Source organism: Budorcas taxicolor, chromosome 11 (genome assembly GCF_023091745.1).
Source record: "Budorcas taxicolor isolate Tak-1 chromosome 11, Takin1.1, whole genome shotgun sequence".
NCBI lineage: Eukaryota > Metazoa > Chordata > Mammalia > Artiodactyla > Bovidae > Budorcas > Budorcas taxicolor.
In genome coordinates, this window is record NC_068920.1 from 134,353,336 (window position 1) to 134,374,240 (window position 20,905).

The window sequence follows — 20,905 nt, forward strand, 5'->3', positions numbered from 1 at the left end:
CTCTTAGCTTCTACTCTCCAGTGCTAATATTGCCTCCCATTTTCATAATAATGAAGTTCCTGCAGTACAACCGTAGCTTGAACCAATGAAAAGAAGAAAAATCAAAGGCTGCAGTGTTTGTGTAAAATGTACATGCAGAGAAGATGAGGAAGCAAGGGCTGAATATTATAACAAGGATAAGAATCTCTAAGAAGAATATTCAAAAAGGATAAAATTGAACATAATCACTGTTTTGGTAACAGCTTTGTTGAGACATAATTTATACTCCATACAGTCCCCCCAACTATACAAATCAGTGGTTTTTAGTATATTCACTGAGTTATGCAGTCATTACCAGAGTCAATTATAGAACATTTTCATCACCTCAAAAAGAAACCAGTATCCATTAGTTATCACCCTCATATCTTCCTAAGCACCCTGCCTCCCATGCAGCCCTAGGCAACCCCTAATCTGTGTTCTGTCTCCATGTTTGCCTATTCTGGACATATACAAATGGAACCGTAAAATGTTTGGGGTTTTTTTGATTGGCTTATTTTGCTTGGCATAATGTTTTCAAGGTACATCATGCTATAGGATGTGTCGGTACTTCATTCCTTTTTATGGCTAAATAATCCTCCGTTGTATGGATATTATGTTTTCAAGGTACATCATGCTGTAGGATGTATTGGTAGTTCATTCCCTTTTATGGCCAAATAAGAGTCCATTGTTATTTATCCATATATTAATTGGTGGACATTTGGGTTTTTACTCTTTGGTTCTTATAAATAATGCTATGTACATGTATGCACAAGTTTTTGCATGGTCATACACCTTCATTTTTCCTGTGTCTGTACCTAGGATGAAATTGCTGGATCAAATGGCTTGCATTTGGGGGAACTGCCAGACTGTTTTCCAGAATGGCTACTATTTTTTTTTTTATTCCCACCAGCAGTATACAAGGGTTTTTGTTTCTCCACATTTTTACCAATGCTTGTTATTATCTGACATATTATTAAAGCCATCCTTGTGGGTGTGAAGTGATACCTTGTGATTTTGAATTACATCTCCTCTGTGACTAATGATGACGGAGCGTCTTCTCATGTGCTTGTTGGCCACCTGTATGTCTTTTTTGGAGAAGTGTGTATTCAGATCCTTTGCTTATTTTTAAGTTGAGTAAATTGTTTTTATAATCACTTTAAAAACTGTTTTAAACAACAACAAATTTTGAAAGATGTGCTTAAGAGAGATGTCTTAATGATGTTATCAAAGGCAAAATCCAAGAATGATAAAATGAATGTAATAGGAAGTTGTGGCTGCTTTGAATTATGGCTCTATGAGCTCACCCCTAGGAGCCTTCTCCTCATCTGTATAATGAAGAGAGTAATATCTATCTTACAGGTGAGACTTAAGCAATTTATGAAGCACCAGTCCAGTGTCTTAGCATATAGATACTGGAAGTAACAGGTAATGCTTACCAAGCATTTGCTGTATCCTAAGTGATGAACTAAACATCTTGGGTGTGATGGAATATAACTAGTGTCCAGATCTGACTCCAGAGCTTGTGCTTCTAGCCATCCCTCACTAACTTGGAGTTGCTGTTACTTCAAATCACAAAATTAGAACAATCATCATTTAATTCCAAGATATAGGTGAGAAGAGGGTAAAGAGCATTAACAGCTTTAAATGAATTGAGGCTGGTAAAGTTGCATTTCAAGGTACTGGAAGGACCTGCTGCTTTGAAACCTGTCACCAGTGGTCATCTGTTAACTACCATGAAATCAGAGTCAGGCAGTGCTACAGAATTAGTGTGTTCTAAACTCGGCAGTTTGGGGCATAGTATTATATAGTCATAAACAAGCTGGAAAACACAGGCTGTATAGTCATACCATTGGGTAAAGTTAGAGGTGTAGCAGTCTGCTTAGTAATAACAAGAAAAAACTATATGTGCAGATGAAACTCCTGTTGCCCCAGGTCAGTACTGTAGCAATGGACGATCTAATACAGAGCGTAAAGGGTACACAGTCTGTTTGAAATTGGCTGTTAGATACACGTTGTTACGTATGTGTAACCGAATAGAAGTTTAGTAAAGGAACCAATGATGTCACAGAGATATAAAAAGAGTTAAAGGTGAATAAGGACCCTGTTGGCTTCTTCAGTGCCTTTGGATTTTTTGGCATTCCAACTATTTCTACTGAAATCTTTTTTTTCTCAAGAATTCAGTAAGCTTGAGGCCAGGTCAGGTTCGTACACGCTATTGCCAGTGTTTCACCCCAAATAGGATTGCCATGTAAGCACCATTTAAAAAGGCCTGGAATTTCAAAGTGTAAGACTTGGATCAACACACCTAGATTTAGGGATTTAGTAGTTCTAAATCCTACAGTAAGTCCCTTAACTACTAAGCCTCAGATTTTCCATATGCTTATATGTAGGGGTCAAATTTGTATTTGTTAATCAGAGGATTGATCAGAGGTTTGTAAATAGTGATACACATGTTGGTTATTTGTACTGTTAAAATTGGAAGTTCTGCGCTGGGTGGACATGAAACTACTCTTTCATGACATCTCTTCATAATATTCTGTATTCTGAATAGTACATTAATTCCCTCAGTTAAGTCAGTGATATAGAATCCAGTCTGGGAGACTAGAAGATAATGCAAAAATCAGCTTCAACTAACTGCTTTTTGAGGCCAGAATCTGCACTTCTGTCTGCTTTGGGGAGGTCTTTGCTGTCTTTTAGGCTTATAATATTTTCCTGTAAATTAAAAAATAACACCAAATTGATTTTATTTTGGTAAATGCAGATGCACTTGCATTTATCATTAGAGCTGCTTTTGGAAGTTCTAGAATGTGTCTGTTTTCTGATAGTCAAATATTTTGCTTTCTGATGGTCTGCAGCATTAGACTATACACAGACAGACCTTTCTGTACTTAAGCGACATAACACCTGATGGCGCAGAACTTGACAAGCTCAAAAAACCACACAAGAGCTTAAAAAATGGTTCAAGGATTATTTAAATTTCCAAAAGCAAAACCACAAATGTGTATGGCTTCATGGTGGGAGCATGCTACCCGGCACATGGTTTGCACTCAGTAAATATTTGCCAAGCAGATAAAAGGCTATTCTCTTACAAACTGAGATGTCCAGTAATTTCCTATTGCCTTGATAAAGCTTCAGTATTAAAGGCAGCCTTCAGAAAATGCACCCAGCTCAGTCATCTGGATTTACTGTTAAAATCTCATCTTTTCACTGATTTTCCACACAGTGAGACTGAAAACCATTATGTGACACCCTGGCAGCTGAACTTGGGGACACAGAGAACAGCATTGTTCAGAGGCGTTCCTCTCCTCAGAATGGGCAAGGACCTTTCTGGGACTTTGTGATGTCATCTGAACAAGCCCTCTTTGTGTCAGTCATCACAGATTGCCTTTTGTCCTTCACTTTTTGGAATCTTGGCAGCTATCTGTGAAGATGCCTCATTTTCTTGCTTGCGCTGTAATTTAGAAGAGTGGTTCCCAATTATAGTGGGACACAGAGTTTTCATAATCATTATTCATATTTTGTCTCTCAGTCTCCACATGCTAAAAAACAAGTGTATGTGGGGAGGGGGAATGTGGTTGGGGGGGTCTTGTGGCCCAGCCTACCACTCATTATTTGTCTGGGAACTTTGACCTGATAGTAGCCATGATCTCTCATTGTTCCTGCTTTCCCATTCTTCTTGTCTATCAGAAAGAACTTCCCAGGATGTTTTCATCATTTTCTGACTGCCTGTAGTTAATATCTATGTACCATCTCCTGCAGCTCAGAGTCTATCTTCATATCATCATTTATAAATACTTGTAAAACCTACTACTATGTGTCAGCCACTGGAGACATAGAAGATTGTAAAATAGATAAAAAGTCCTGTCCTCTTGAAGCTGATATTTGAGTAGGGTAAGACAAAACAGGGAGAAGGCGATGGCACCCCACGCCAGTACTCTTGCCTGGAAAATCCCATGGACGGAGGAGCCTGGTGGGCTGCAGTCCATGGGGTCGCTAAGAGTCGGGCACGACTGAACAACTTCACTTTCACTTTTCACTTTCCTGCATTGGAGAAGGAAATGGCAACCCACTCCAGTGTTCTTGCCTGGAGAATCCCAGGGACCGGGGAGCCTGTTGGGTTGCCGTCTATGGGGTCACACAGAGTCAGACATGACTGAAGCGACTTAGCAGCAGCAGCAGACAAAACAAGACGAGTAAGTATGTGAAATCTTAGAAAACTGAAGCAGGTTAGGGAAAGAAAGTGCTGGGTGGGGAGAAGTGGATGCAGAGGGATTTCAGTTTCAAACGGACTACTCAGATGAAGCTTCTCCGACATGGTGATATGTGAGCAAAGACTAGACAGATGTGATGGGTATCTGGAGGAAGCCCTGTGGACACGTGGAAGATCACTGTAGGTAGAAGGAACATGACGTGCAAGGAGCATGCCTGTGATGCTTGAGGAGCAACACAGAGGTCAGTGTGGCTGGAATGAGGAAGGAGCAAGAGGAGGAGGCAGCGAGGACAGAGGTATCCACGGAGATGGGGGAGATTTTTTCATGTGGCCTGATTTTAAGAACTTTGACTTTTGCTCAGAGTGAGAACACCCCATTGAAGGGTTTTGATCCAAAGAGTGTTATGACCTGCTATGTTTTAATAGAATAGCTCTGGCTTGCTAGACTACATTGGGGGTTAGGGGGGATCAAAATGATGGTGGTTGATGAGGTAGGACGTGGTCAGATTATGGACCACTCTGATCTATTTTGAAGATGGAGCTATAGGTGGACTGAATGTGAAGTGTGAGAAGAGAAGTATCAAAGATGTCTCTGGTTGCCTGAGCAAAATAATGTGTATTCTCTTGTTTATATTCTCATTATATGAGGCCTGTTAATTGTGTTCAAATCTTTCATATTCTTACTAATTTTCACTAAGAGAAAAATATTAAAATATACTACTTCAATGATAGATTTTTTAGTTTTCTTTTTTCTTTATTTTTTGGGGGAGGTAATTCTGTCAGCTTTTTATTTTAGATTTTGAGGTGCTCCTGTTGGTTGCAAATAAAATAAGAATTATTACATTTTCATGAGTTGTTTATGATATTTTCTTATACAGTGTTTGAAATCCTGTTTTGTCTGTTGCTAATAAATCCCCCCACACACTGCTCTTTTATATTTTGCATTTGGATAGTTTTTTCCAGTCCTTTATTTCTGTTACTTTACATATTAGGTATCTTTGTAAATAGCATCTAGCTGAATTTTTTTTTATCCAGTCTAGAATCTCTCTTTTAACTGATAGTTTTAAGCTGTTTACATTTACTAGAACTGTCTGATACTTTTATCTATCTTTTTTGACGTTTTATTTACCGTGTATTTTCTTTGCTTCTTTTTTAAAAATTCACATTGAATTTATCCCACTTAGTCATTATTATTATTTTCTAATATAAATAACTTTTTCCACATCATTACTAGTATTTGTGCTCACCATTCTTTTTTTTCCCACTACCCTTTGCATCTCTTTATTTCTCTTTTTGATTTTTTTCTTACCAAAGTACATCTCTTAATGGTTCCTTTAGTCTCATCTATTAGTTGTAAATACTCTCAAACTTAGCCTGAAAATGCCTTTATATCCCCCTCTTCCATGAAAAATGGGCTTCCCTGGTGGCTCAGAGGGTGAAGCGTCTGCCTGCAATGCAGGAGACCCTGGTTCAATCCCTGGGTTGGGAAGATCCCCTGGAGAAGGAAATGGCAACCCACTCCAGTATTCTTGCCTAGAGAATCCCATGGACAGAGGAGCCTGATAGGCTACAGACCACGGGGTTGCAAAGAGTCAGACACGACTGAGTGACTTCTTTCTTTTCTTTCTTCCATGAAAAATAGTATAATTAGAATTCTAGTTTGACAGTTACTTTTTCTCGACACTCCCATTTCTCAGCATTCTTGGGTTGCATTGTCTACAGCCAGGTCTGATCGCTGTTCCTGTGTAATTGTTCTGCCCCTTCTTTATTACTGTTTCAACAATTTTTTTTTCTTGGTATTTTGCAGTCTAGGTATGGGTTTATTTTATTTTTTTCCCAGGAGTCATTGTTCCTCCTGAATCTGTATAATCATAACTTCCATCAGTTCTAGAAAATTATCAATCATTCTCTCAGTATTATCTCTTCCCATTCTTTTTATTCTCCCTTCCTTGACTCCTATTAGACGTATGTTGGGCCTTGTCATTTCCTCCTCTGTATCTTTTAACCTTAATTTTATGTTTTCCATTTTTTTGTCTTTCTGGGCTCTATTCTAAGTAATTTCTTCAGCTCTTTTTCAGATTTACTGATTGTTTCCTCAGATGTGTTTGATCGGCTATCTCATCTATTAATATTATGATAATATTTACCTTTCTGTTCATTTCTTTTTTAAATCTGCCTATTGGTTTTTTAGACCCTACTTAGGATTTCAAGTACATTATATATGTCTATAGAGTTATTTTAAACATACATATTTTATACCCCGTTTTGTTCTAAAGTTCCTGCAGCTGTAATCCTCAAAATGAATGGGGAGTCTGTCCTTGTTTTTTTTACTATGAACTCAGCTTTAGCAAGACTTGGTTTTTCTATGTAAATCCTGTGGAACTAAGATTGTGAGAGTGACCCTCCAGACCAGTTGTACGTTTTCTCTGGGAAGCACCCTGAAGGTATCACCAGCCAGAAACTAATTTTTGTGTTAATTCATCAGTTCAGGAGTTCTTGAACTCCACATTTATGTGAGATGCAGCCCAGGCATTTCTGTTCTTTACCCAGCGGGGACTAAATGCTTTCTTGTCATCTCACTGTTGTGGCAGGAGGATTCTTTTCCTAGTCTACCCTAATAGTCTTCAGTATCCTGATGGAACCTCCTCTCGTTAACCAAATCCAGGCAGAAGCCAAGTAAGGAAGGAGCTTACAAAAGTAGCCTTAGAGTTTGGCCTGTTTAGAGGTTGAGAATTTTCTATAAGTGATGAAAGATGTGATTTCACAGATTCAGGAAAAACAGTGACTTCTGGGAAAAAATAAAGCCATACCTAGACTGCAAAACACCAAAGAGAAAAAAAAAATTGTTGAAAATAGTAAGCAAGAAAGCAGAATAACTACACAGGAACAGCAGTCAGACTTGACTACACACAACTCAACGATAGGAAGTGTTATGAAAAAATAACTGTCAAACTAGCATTTTAATTAAACTATTCATGAAAGGGGGGGAGATAAAGGCATTTTCAGGCAAAATTTGAAAGTATTTACCACTAATAGATGTGACTAAAGGAACCATTAAGAGATGTGATTCAGTAAGACAAAAGGACGGAGCAGAGCAGGGGAAAGACGAGAAATGGGTCTGGAGAAGACAAAATAGTCTTCCATTCAATAAGTATTTCCTGACCTCCATGGGCAAAAGCACTGCTAAGTGTTATATTATAGACTGTGTCAGACACAGTCCCTAACCTCCACTGGGAGAGATGGCCATACTAACTGTATACAGATGGACTACAAGTCACGTTATGTGAAGTATTATAATATAGATGCAAACCAGGATCACGGAAACATGAAGGAGAGGCAGTGTGGGAGCAAGTGGGGCAGGGGATGTGAGAGGTTTCCCCAGAGTGGGATCCTGTGAGCTTCCCCTGAAGGGGTAATGAGATGGCTTCTGTGTGGAGATGGGCTGTGGACAGAGCCCAGGACAGAAGCAGAAACAGCCAAGGCATGGCCAGTGCATGCAGGTCACCATGAGCACTGAGCACAGGCCAGGCTGGCCAGAAGGTGGGCGGCACGCTCAGAGGCAGGCTGCTGGTGGATTCAGGAGACTCCGGAGCCTCGTGCTCTCCCTGAGTTAGGACCTCATTCTGCAAAAAAAAAACAGCAGCCATTGAACATTTCCATCAGGGAGGAAACCTGATAAAAAAATGTAGCGGCTGGCTTGAGCTGTTCGATATAAATATAATGTAAGTCACAAATACAAGCCCATATGTACTTTAAAAGTTTCCAGCAGCTACATTTTAAAAAGTAAAAAGAAACAGATGGAATTAATTTCAATAATTATTTTTACTTAACCCAGCATTATCCAAAATATTATCATTTCAGTATGTAATTGGTGTAACAGTTTCTGTACTGATGCGTTATTTTACCTTCCGGGGGGATGTTTGTACTGGGTCTTTAAAGTCTGCTGTGTATTTCACTTTCATAGCACTTCTCTGTTTGGACTGGCCAAGGTTCAAGTGCTGAGTAGTCACGTGTTGCTAATGGGTACAATATTGGACAGTGCAGGTGTAGAGGATGGCAGAGGGGTGTATTCTATCCATAAACCCTAATTCCTCAGTTCTCAACAGATTCACTCTCCCCTCAAAACAGAGGGTTCTCTGGTCAAGTAAGTGTGGGGAGCTCTGAGTTCACTCAAACTGAACGTTTCTTTAGAGCAGGATTTCTCAGAGCCTTGGTATGTCCATGCACCTTGTGACCCCAGCAGAGAAAGACATCTGTAGCTTAGCCCACACTCATTTGACCCTGCAGGTCAGGAATGCCAGGAATACATTGTAGTGTTTGCTGGACTGGGGGAAGCAGAGAGCCTGGAGGCAGGCAGAAGCAGAAATGCAAAAGGACACACCGGGAAGAGGAGAGTGACGGGCTGAGGGAGAGACCGGAGGGCTGGAAGCAGCAGCTCATCAGAGGTATCAGGGCTGTGGGCAGGTACAGGAGGATATGAGCTCCCAGGGGTCTTTGGACTGGCAATGCTGAGTTGTCATTACCTTCACAAAAGCAGTGTCTTGCTGCTATATTTATTAATAAAATGGATAACCAACAAGGACCTACTGTGTAGCAAGGTAACTCTGCTCAATGTTACCTGGCAGCCTGGATGAGAGGGGAGTTTGGAGGAGAATGGATACAATGTTTATGTATGATTGAGACCCTTAGCTGTTCACCTGAAACTATCACAGCATCATTGGCTATTCTCCAAAATAAAATAAAAAGTTAAAAAACAAAAGCAAAAAGCAGTGTCAGTGGAGCAGTGGGACAGAAACCAGTGACTCTAAGTTGGAGAGGTGACAGAGCCGGGGTTGGGGGGAGTGAATGACAGACCCCTCTAGAGCCATTTGGCAGTAAGACTAGAGACGGGTCTCTGAGGAGGGAGCAGCGTCGAAGGAACGTGTGTGTGTGGTAAATACTGTGGTAGGAGGGACGCAGGACTGTGTTCATAGACTGGAGGGACCACTGGGGACTGGAAGTGGAAGGGCGGGGAAGGGTCCTGCCAGAGAGGGTGGGTTGGGATTCTGCTTCTGGACAAAGCAGGATCCTCTTGGCCCCTGACACAGGCAGGAAGTACAGGGATAAGTGAGCCGAGAGACAGGCAGGATGTTAAAGGGGCATCATGCCTGCATTTTTTTTTTTCCCCTGACATCAGAGATAAGAGCATCTAAAAGTGATGGTAGGGGTCAGCTTAGAAATTTTGAGGATAAACATTTAAGAACCATAAGTAATGAAATGCACAAATGTCAGCTAGGGCGTTAGTACAAGGATTGTCCCACAGTCATCCTGATGAAGCTCACATCATGTATGTTCCAGCGTTAGAAACAATAAACTACCTGAGACTATTCCTGTTATTCACAGACACTGAACAGACAGGCCAATGCTTGCAGGTTTTATCATATATCATTCTTTCCTAAAGTGTGCTATCCTGTTGGTGCCCAACACAATGGCATGCAAAAAGAGGGCCCAGGAAAATTCAATTTATGTTAATGGTTATATGTTTATGGTGGTGACTATTAGAAGAAACATAACCAGCACATCGAACCCATGATTTCCCTAGGTATTTAGCTCAAACATGGACAAAAATGTTATCTAAGTAATAGTAGAGCTGGAATGTGAATGTGGCAGAATATGAATGACCAAGATTTGTAAACCACCAGCGAAGACGTGGAGCAGCCTTAGAAACTGTTGTCACTGCTTCCACCAGAGCCAGCTGGGTGGTGGGTGATCAGCAACTGTCCCAGGCATCAGCCTCCCCCAGCCTCCTGGCTGCAGAGCCGGGCAGGCAGGGACTTGTCCCCAGTTCTTGCTCATTCCTGCAGGTCTCCCTGCTAGAACAGGGTGAAACACAGTCCCCAGAAAGCTTGAGAAGTTTGAACGTGACCGTGGCACCGTGCTCTCTGCTTGGTACCACCAAACGGAACCTGCCTTAAATCAATTTTTGTTCGACCGTGGGAGTAATTTCTTTCAAGCTGTCAGCAGCACATGCAGAAAGTAGAACAGCTGTCTTCACAACTCTCTGTAAGGCCCAGTCTCTACAAAACACATAAACATTCCGAAGCAGCCAGAAAGAGAACCTCCTGGTCTGATCCTGGCCTTTTCCACCTCTGTGGCTTTGTGCGGTTGTCCCCGAGCGGGCGTCCGCCTCGATCCAAGCTCCGCTGTCTGCAGAGGCCGCTGGCGGCTGCCCCTGCTCCTGCGGCCTCACTCCCCAGACCTTCGTGCTGCCCTCCTGTCTGCCTCCCGGACACACACTGCGACTGCTACTGCTGTCACTTGCAGGGCCCCTACCTGCTTTTTCTTTTTGTCTGATAAGGGCTTTCTGAGGCCTTTTCCCACCTCCTGTACGTAAGCCAAGCCTTCAGTTTCTAACCCAACGACTCTGAGATTAACATCACTTCAGTTAGACACTGAGCTCTGCCTGTACACTGATCTGAAGTGAATGCGGTATTTCTCACCCTGACGCCATGCGAGACTGCCTTGGGCCGCCCTCAAGCTCTGTGGCTGCAGAGTAGCCTGAACCACCAGTTCGTTCCCTCGGTTTGAGGTAGTGTTCCTGCTGGGAACTGCTGGGTTCTGGGCACTTTAGGTTTCCTCACTGAGCACTTAACTTTGGGAAATCTAGAGAAATGTTTCTCAAACACTTTTTAAACAGCAGCTCACAGTAAGAACTACATTTTACATCCACAAATACATACCTAACTGAAAATTTTCTCAGCAAGTACTTACCGATCCTGTTTACGTGGTGCATGCTAAGTCACTTTAGTCGTGTCCGACTCTTTGTGACCCTGTGGACTGCAGCCCGCCAGGCTCCTCTGTCCATGGGATTCTCCAGGCAGGAATACTGGAGTGGGTTTTGCGATGCCCTCCTTCAGGGGATCTTCATGACCCAGGGATCAAACCCGTGTCTCTTATGTCTCCTGTATTGGCAGGCAGGTTCTTTACCACTGGCGCCACTTGGGAAGCCCCCTGTATACATGGTAGCTTCAATTCATTTATTAATTTTGTTTTGTTTCTGTTTAAAAAATCAATTGATAGAATGACTCACAAATGGCTCATGACCTGCAATTTGGAAAACACTGTTCTCAAGCATTTGATTCCTTTAATTATCACAATAGTTTGAAAATGTGTTGAGATGGCAAGAATAGCATAGGTTCTTCACAAGCTCAGCACAGTTTATAGCCTCTTTGAGGCTGTTTCTGAAAATCCTTCACACTGTCTTGACTTCCTTAGAAAGACATTCAGGCCACATTGAGCCATTACAGGCGTTGCTAATTTGTGGCTCTGGAGCACCGAGGCACCGATGGTGAATCCAGCTTCCGCAGGTGTACACTGCTCTGCTCTCCCAGGTCCCAGGGCCCTTTGGCTGGCCATGGGATTCTTGGGAGGCAATATTTGTAAACTCAGTGCATCCTGCCAGTAGATGTCTCTTTCCTTCCAGGAGAAGAAAATATTTTGAAACTCTACCCTGCTTTTCCACAGGGTGTGCTGATCTCCAAACACTGGACACCATGCAGCCGGTGGAAAGGAAGAGGCAGGGCTACATCCATGAGCTGATTGAGACGGAGGAGCGCTATGTGGACGACCTGCAGCTCGTCGTGGAGGTCAGGGCGCCAGGCTCTGCGGGCTCCCTATGGGCTGGGGGCTTGTACCGGGGTGTTGCCTTTGACAGTGGAGTCACCAGCAGCAACAGGTGCTCTCACACCCTCAGAATGCTTCCTCTGCCTGTTGGAGGGGCCTTGACGGTCTCAAGTCAGCTCTTGCCATCAGATTAGGTCATTCAGAATGAGGAGAGAAGAGGTGCTCGGTGCCTCAGTCGGCCGTGAGGTGGCCTTGTCAGGAAGGACAAGGGTACAGGGTGGGTGGGGAGGCTTGAAGCAAATGTGCTGCCTCAGACTTTCTCTCACGACATCTGCACTGCCAGTCAGATACCTGACATTTCTGACATTTTCATAAAGTTTAGCTGTTTCCAGTGGAGTTGTGAGGCAGTGGGAGTGTTCATCTAATATGTGTATCAGTTTTGAAAACCACTCTGCCACCTCATAAGACCCTCTCAGGGGTGAGGCGTCAAGTTGGGGTCAGGGGTTTAGGATGAAAAGCACTGTCCACAGGCGAGTGGAGAGCATTCTCATCAGCATTCCCTCCCCGAAAGGACCTGGCCACCACATCCTCCTCTGCTCTCCTCACTGAGGCTGACACTGAGCCGGTCAACAGAAGGCACAAGCAGTAACACAAGTCAGTCAGCGAATGAAAGGACAATCAGATGCTCTCCCTGTCCTTCCAGAGTGCCTCAGAGCAGTGTCCTTCCAGGCCTCTCTCTCCCATAGGAGCATCCAGACATCTTCCGTCTGACTCTGAAACCATAGAGATTTAGAGATGTCAGTCCATAGACTTTTATCTGAATTCTTGGACTCCAGGTTCAACTCGATAAACATCAGTTTAGAACAGTTTCAACAGAGTAATGTCACATGTATTTTGGAGAGATTGCACATGAGGAGAGGTGTCTCAGATGATGTCACCATTTCCTTAAGGCTTTTAAAGTCATTCCCTAGTTGTTTAGTGGAAACTAGCTTTGTGACCTTGAGGACATCACTCTCAGCCTTCATTTCTTCATGGGTCAGTTGGGAATAATAATACCTGACTCAGCATGACCTACATCATCATCTGTGAAGTTAACTGAGAAACCTACACACACATGTGCATGTATGCACACACCCATATGCATGTGTGTGCATATCAGAACTTTGTGAAACCTTAAGTTCTATGGATTACCAGTGTAAAGTGTTATCACTTCCCCTTTGGTCAGCCAGCCTCTGAAATCCACATGTGCTTGGTGGTCAGCATTGGGGGTGAGGTAAGGCATTGGTGTTTCTTGCTGCACTTCTCACTAAATGCTTCCAGACTCCTATGGTGCAGTCTGACAACAGTCCTGCTCCCTCAGTTCTGCAGGCCCTCCTGGTGTGGGGTGCTTTATGCCCACGGTTTAATTAACCTGTGTAAGACCTCTAGGAGGTGGGTATGAGACTCTCCTTGATGGGACTGCTGGATTCAGTCCTCAGAATCAGCCCTGAGAGGAGCCGAAATAGCAAAACGTAGGGAAATTTTGCAGTTTAAAATTCAACAGTCTATGTTTATATAAAAATACCTTGCTCTTCCTGGTTTCTGAGTATGAAGATACCATTTCCTTTAGACCACACAGGCTGTGTACTGCCCTAGAGCTGACTTCCTTTTCTTGTTCTGAATCTAGGTTTTTCAGAAACGAATAACAGAGCCAGGTTTTCTCACTGAAGGAGAGATGGCCTTGATCTTTGTTAACTGGAAGGAGCTCATCATGGCTAACACGAAGCTGCTGAAGTGAGTTGTGAGCACCGCTTTTGGTGGCAGCGGCCACCCCAGCCCTAGGACCACAACTCGCACCTCACTCCCTGCAACTGAGCTGCTTAACAGAGAACTTCCACTGCTTTCCTCTCCCTCAGGCTTTCTATTATTATCTTATGAAATGCTAACTGTAATGTACTGTAAAGTACATCATTATTGAAGCAAAATATAACAAAATATTTGATTAAGTAAAGAAAAAATGAAGTCATTAAACAATACATTAACACATGATTCCAAACCATACTTGACTCTGTATCAGCTAGAGTCAGGAGAGAAGCCACAGCTTATGTCCCAAACATAAGCAGCTGGACCAGCAGTCCTCTAAGTGCAGTGTGAAATTCTATCCCTTACGCCCATGAGGACAGGCTCCTGGGGGCGCTCTGAGCCATCGCACACTCGCTGCTTCTCCCCACTCCATGAGGTTTAACAGCTCTCTGGGCACAATGTCCACCACTACCTTCACCTCCACACCCGGCCTCTGCGGGCTCTTGCTCCCTTACTTCTCCTGCAGAGAATAGAAATTTCTTTCTTCTTGGTTCAGCTGAAAACAAGTTAGAAAACTTTCAAAAGAAACTTTGCTAAGAAGCTAGGCTGAAACCAAAACAGTTCCAAAGACCGAGGAACACCCAAGCGCAGAGTCTTCATTTTTTCTTCTTTGCTCACAGTTCACCCAGGTTGGCTGGGCAGGTGGAGCTTTAGGTCCCAACTGCCTCCTTCTCCTGACTCTTTCCCCATAGTGCTAGAGATCTTTCGGTAACTCGCTGGTTGTTATTACTGTTAGTCTCCCAGGATATTCACTGTTCACTGGTGACGGACACTCAGTTAAACAAGAAGTGAGAGAGTGTGTTGGTTGCAGGGCGCTGCGGGTGCGGAAGAAGACCGGGGGTGAAAAGATGCCCGTGCACATGATCGGGGACATCCTGGCCGCTGAGCTGTCCCACATGCAGGCCTACATCCGCTTCTGCAGCTGTCAGCTTAATGGAGCAGCCCTGTTACAGCAGAAGACAGACGAACACACAGACTTCAAAGAATTTTTAAAGGTAACTCCATCCCGGGAACGTAGGCAGGCCAGCCCTGTTCTGAGCCAGGAGGCAGAGGCGTGTGGAAGCCTCTGGGGAGGCCTCAGGGGTAGAGACGGGTATGACCATCACTTTCTGTGTGTGCCCAGTGGCTTCAGTCGTGTCCGCCTCTTTGCAGCCCCATGGACTGTAGCCCACCAAGCTCCTCTGTCCACGGGGGGAAACACAAATACGGCAGAGAATTTTCTGACTGCTTTGAGTTGCCTTTCCTATTGAATTGAATTTTTTCTTGGCTCTGGGACCATTATTTTGCCCATCTTAAATAGCATGTTTTTTTAAGCCTACTTAATGTAAATCAGCTATTTTCTACTCCAAAAAGCATCCAGAATGTTACTTTCTTAATTTTGTAAATTGTTTTTATTTTATACCCGTCTTATTCAAAGGAAGAATATAAAATAGCTTACATAAATCGGATCATTCCAGGAGGCAATACAATATCATGCTTGTAACAAGACAGACTTCCAGCTGTGTGGGCTGAAATCCCAGCCCCAACATAGTCCACTATGGAACTCGGGCAACTTTCCTAACACTTGGTGCCTTCAGTCCCTTCATCTGTAACCTGGAGATAATCAGATATTACTTTTAAAGTACTTTAGCACAGAGACCAGCACATAGTAATGCTAATTGTATTTATTTATCTTATTATGATCTCAGGAATGCAAAAATGGTTCATTATAAAGCACTGAGGACAGAACCCTTCAATCAGTGGGAGACAAGGGGTTGCCTGGAAATGAACTAGAAGAAAAGCACAGAAAGAAACCCAAGATCACAGAAACAGACATTCATCAGTATAATTAGATAAATGTAGAATTAGGAGTATACGTGAATGTTTTAAAATTATCAATTGTAGTATTAAATATAGGACATTTACCTTCTCAGTTCAGTTCAGTTGCTCAGTCATGTCCTACTCTTTGTGACCCCATGGACTGCAGCACACCAGGCCTCCCCATTCATCACCAACTCCCGGAGTTTACTCAAACTCATGTCCATTGAGTTGGTGATGCCATCCAACCATCTCATCCTCTATCATCCCCTTTTCCTCCCTCCTTCAGTCTTTCCTAGCATCAGGGTCTTTTCAAATGAGTCATTTCTTCGAATCAGGTGGCCAGACTATTGGAGTTTCAGCTTCAGCATCAGTCCTTCCAATGAATATTCAGGACTGATTTCCTTTAGGATGGGCTGGTTGGATCTCCTTGCTGTCCAAATCATAGTAAAAGATTTAATTTTTTTTTCACATAGTGATAAAAGTAGCAGTGTAAATAGGACATCAGCATCACCACAATTGTAACAATAGCAAAAATAAAAAGTGTTTAGTCTTTTCATAAAAGGCATGGTGTTGATTACATTAAAAGTAGATCTAACAAGCTGTGTTCTAAAATGTTGCTTTTTAAAAACACTCAGAAGATATTGAAATATATAGCTTGAAGATGTTTATCTTAGAAACATAGAATATCCAAAAACAGAAGGAGGGGGCGATTTTTAAAGTGGGGAATAATTAGGTAAATTATAGTAAATGTGTTCCTTTTCAGTTGTTAAAAATGATCATCCTAGAGTACTAGCCACTCTGTTAGGTCCTGTGCTACTCCTAGGTGTAGAATCAAATCAGTATGGTCCTTGGCCTCCTGGAGTTTACAGTCTGAATGGGAGGTCATAGAGACACTCAAACATGGCACCTCTGCCTTTGTTACTCAGTCCAGATATGGCGTGATGATAAAGAAAGCCAAAGGGGCTTGAAAAGGATCACGGGAAGGGACGGGAGACCCTGGAGTGGAGGAGGCTAATCTGAGTCTTCAGAGATGAGTGTGAATTAGCCAAGTGAAGAAAAAGCAGTAGGACAGTGTCAGCCTGACTCAGCCAGGTGCTCAGTAAACGGTATTATCATTGATGAAGCCCAGTGATGCGCAGCCAGAGGTAGGGGAGAGCAAGAGCTGCTTGGAAGACAGATTGACGTCAGTCTTGACTCCTAGGTGTGTGGGGGGGAGGCGGGTGGGTGCAGAATGATGCTACCAACTCCAGTAGGAATAGAGGTAGAAGACGATGCTTTTATGACAGAAGACGAGGACTTCATTTTGAGGTATGCTGAGGTATTGAGGTGCCTTTGGAACATCAGATGAAAAGGAGAATAACTCGGCTCCACTGAGGGTCTGGGCTACACTGTGGGACTCAGCTGTGGGAGACTGTGGGGAAAGAAGACAGGAGTGAGGAAGACTGAGGAGGTCAGTGGGCTGGGAAGACAGCTGAGAGAGCATGGTCCTGGAAGTAACAGAGGGAAGGCTCGCACAGCCTGTCAAAACCGCCTTAAGAAAGAACTGAAAGTATTCATGGGGTCGGGCTCACGAGGTGGGATATTCCTACTGTTAAATTGATGGGTATCATTTTGGATCCTGAGGTTTTAAAGGAAATTCAAAATCTGAAAGCTGTCAAAGTGAGGAGTAGTTCCAGTGTTCCCTTGCTTTTCTTAGGCTCTGATTTCCTCACAAGCCTCTCAATTATTTTGCAGAAGTTGGCATCTGACCCTCGGTGTAAAGGGATGCCCCTTTCCAGCTTCCTGCTGAAGCCCATGCAGAGGATCACCCGCTACCCACTCCTCATCAGAAGCGTGAGTGTCCAGTGGGGAGAAGCAGGGTCCTTCAAGGCTGATGGTCGGGGAGCCTCCAAGCATGCCAGCCGCCTGCCACATGGTCTGACTCCATGTCTGATGCACCAGGCACCAAGTGTGTGTGGGTATGCCCACAGACACACACACATGTTGTCTGCAGGGATAAATCCTGGACATGGGCAAATAAAAGACATATCCAGGGTCATTTGGGCTGCCTGTCCTCCCCCTTGCTAGGAAGCCTCTGGCCTCTCAGGGTCATGCGTGTATGTTGTCTAGACGGAACAACACCCTCTAGGTCCCCAGCTGTGGAGCCCATCTTGAGCCCAGACAGAGTGTCTTGTTAGTCCCACAACCTTGGGGTCCAGTCTTCCCCCCGAGATCTGCAGTCATCTACCAACTAAATGCCGAACCTGGCCATCCAAGGAGTCTCCAACTCAGTGTCCTAGACACGTCCCCTCGCTGAGGTCCCCACCTCAGCTTGCTGACCACACAGTCCTACTAAAATTCCATTCACCTTTTTGACACCATGTGGGCCCCTTGAGCCAATGAACCATCTAAGGAGAAGGCAGACCTTCGAAGGATTATTCCACAAGTAATCATTGAGGTAATTTCAGTCATCTTACAAAGAAACACAGTAGAAATAACATAAAGACTGTTGCTTTTATTGATTATGTCTTGACCACCAGTCTGTAAGCCATGTTAGACCCTGTCAGAACTAATTAGCCACATCAAAACTAGTACAGAACTAATGTCACAGTTCTGATACCAGACGGACCCATTAATACACATTGCTGCTGCTGCTGCTAAGTCACTTCAGTCATGTCCGACTCTGTGTGACCCCACAGACGGCAGCCCACCAGGCTCCTCTGTCTCTGGGATTCTCCAGGCAAGAACACTGGAGTGGGTTGCCATTTCCTTCTCCAGTGCATGAAAGTGAAAAGCAAAAGCCCTTACCTGAAATATTTGGGGCCAGATGTTTTTCAGAATACAGAATATAATTCAAATGCTGTGCATTACATGATACCCCAGCAAAGCCTGGGCAGCACTGATAACATGTTAAGAGTCTGAAGTGAAGTTAATGAATAATCACTAGACATAGACTTAATTAGTACACCTCTTCAGTTTAAGTCAGGTCTTACCACCAAATGAGTAATGAAAAAAGCATTAGGCTTTCAGAGTTTTTCACATTTTGGGACTGTGAATGAGGTACCGGGAACCCAGAAAGCCAGACAACAGTGGTCTACTGGTGGGCCCGCCCTTTTCCAAGCAACCACGCAGAGATGCATTCTCTATCCTTTTACCTTCAGAAAAGGAGTGTAGAGTCACTTCAGAATGAGATGAGTGCATTTCCCTACATGCTGACATCATGGTTTTATTGTTTTATTCTGTGGCAGGGGATTCACTGCTCTCAGCAGATTTTTCAGAAAGATCAGTGACCCCAAAAACATAATGAATGGCTGCAGAAAATTAACACACTTATCAAAGGTACAGCCAGTTTATACTGGAGGGTTCACCTGGATTACTGGGAGGAAGTAGGGAGGCATCCCTAACCGCCGCCACCCCCAGACCCAGCCAGAGAGCCAACAGAGACCCACAGTGCAGGGCACTTGGTCCATGTAGCACCTGGCCCACCCTCTTGTCCCTGAGTCACCTGTCTCCCCAAGAACTCATGGGCCCCTGAGCCTCTCAAGGGTGAACGACTGTCTTGCTCACTGTTGTATTCCCAGCACCCAGCACCTGGGCTGGTGGGGCAGGTGGAAGACTTAAGACATCCCGCATGAAACAGCCCCTCTCTTCCAGATTCTGGAGAACACCCCAGAGAATCACGTAGACCACTCCTCTCTGAAGCTGGCCCTCGAGCGGGCAGAGGAGCTCTGCTCTCAAGTGAATGAAGGCGTTCGGGAGAAGGAAAATTCAGACCGACTGGAGTGGATCCAGACGCACGTGCAGTGCGATGGGCTCGCGGAGGTGAGGGCTGCAGGCCTGAGCTGGGTGCCACCCGGCAAGCTCTGGGTGGGGAACCAGGCTCATGCCTTCTCCTAGTGTAGACAGTACGCCTCAGCTCAACCCATACAGACTCAGCATCCTGCCCCCTTCTTGGGTTGTCATTGTCCTTTTTCATAGAGAGATTTATGTTTTGCGTTCTTTGAATTCAGCTGGTACAGTCAGTGTTCTGTGGGTTTCTAAGTAATCTTTTTCACTGTGCCACTCTGAACTCTGAAGAGAAATAAGTGTAAGGAGCTTCTGTGTGAAGGTAAATGATTACAGCCACATTCCCACTGGAGAGGTCTGCCACCCCTCCCTCAGGCCCAGGACCTTGCCAGGGGTGCTGGGACTTGCAAAGTGACACCTTCTTCTCTCTTTAAGCAACTGGTTTTCAACTCCCTTACCAACTGCCTGGGGCCCCGGAAGCTCCTGCACAGTGGAAAGCTGTACAAGACCAAGAGCAACAAGGAGCTGCACGGGTTCCTCTTCAATGACTTCCTGCTTCTCACCTACATGGTCAAGCAGTTTGCGGTCTCCTCGGCCTCCGAGAAGCTTTTCAGCTCGAAGTCCAACGCTCAGTTCAAGATGTATAAGACGGTAAGTGTCCTGGCAGTTAGCATTAGGCACATAATGAGGTGTTTTCTCTCCCTCCAGGGCCTACTTCCTTCCTGGCCTGGGCCTTTCCCATCCTCAGGGGACTCTTCACCTACCTCCAGATGGCTCATGCCTCCATTGTCAGTCACTTCCCAGGGAGGAAGCCTAGAGTGGCTAGGCCTTCACTGCCCTCTGATAGCATCCGTAGATCCCAGCTGTGGATTCCAGCTTCTTCCCCAGCAAACACAATGGGCAGTCCCACCTCCGTCCACATTCAGCATCAGGTCTCTCTGTGAAACCAAGGCTGACGCAAAGGGCTGAGTGTTAGGGCCTATGGAGAGACCTGTCACGTGAGCAGTCACGGACACTCGTTCTAGTCCCCATTCAGTAACAGCTGATAAACCCCAGATACTTACTTTCCTGAAACAGGAGGCAGTTTCTTTTCTCCTGAGTAAAAGACTCTGGAAGCTAGAGTCCTCTCCACTGCTCAGCAAGACTCTTCGGGACAGACAAGGCTCTGGACATAGGTGGGTGGAGGGTTCCAACCCATTTCACAGCCTGTGTTTTGGCCCTTATTCTTTCAGCCCATTTTCCTGAACGAAGCCTTGGTGAAACTGCCCACAGACCCTTCCAGCGATGAGCCTGTCTTCCACATCTCTCACATTGACCGGGTCTACACCCTCCGAACAGACAACATTAACGAGAGGTCAGTCTCGACCATGTGTGTGACCTGCCTTGAGGCCCAGGAGAAAGCCTGACCTCTACCTCTGCCATAACCCACCTCCTGTCTGTGCTCCCGTCCTCCTCATCCCCGCCTCCACCAATCCCACCAGCAGGCCTGGCTTTAGACTGCCCAGTGACCGTGAACACCCCTAACGCTTCCCTGCTTCTGGTCTGTCCTGGATCTTCTGAAGGGGGAGACCAACACCTCACTTCCTGCCGCACGACCCCTCAGGGGCAGCCTGTGCTCCCTCGCCTGCTGAGGCCCCTGTCCCATCCTCTGTACTCCGTCTGGGATGC

At 44.6% G+C, this 20,905-nt stretch overlaps 1 protein-coding gene across 1 annotated transcript in view; it reads left to right on the forward strand.

The window, feature by feature from the left end:
* The window catches only part of ITSN2 (intersectin 2), an 84,640-nt gene that overhangs the window by 59,056 nt on the left and 4,679 nt on the right, over positions 1-20,905 (forward strand). The window contains exons 29-35 of the mRNA XM_052648268.1: positions 11,732-11,853; positions 13,497-13,603; positions 14,484-14,667; positions 17,207-17,305; positions 19,106-19,273; positions 19,673-19,888; positions 20,470-20,591. Of these exons, the coding sequence (XP_052504228.1) occupies positions 11,732-11,853; positions 13,497-13,603; positions 14,484-14,667; positions 17,207-17,305; positions 19,106-19,273; positions 19,673-19,888; positions 20,470-20,591 (1,018 nt within the window). The remainder of the gene's footprint in view (positions 1-11,731; positions 11,854-13,496; positions 13,604-14,483; positions 14,668-17,206; positions 17,306-19,105; positions 19,274-19,672; positions 19,889-20,469; positions 20,592-20,905) is intronic.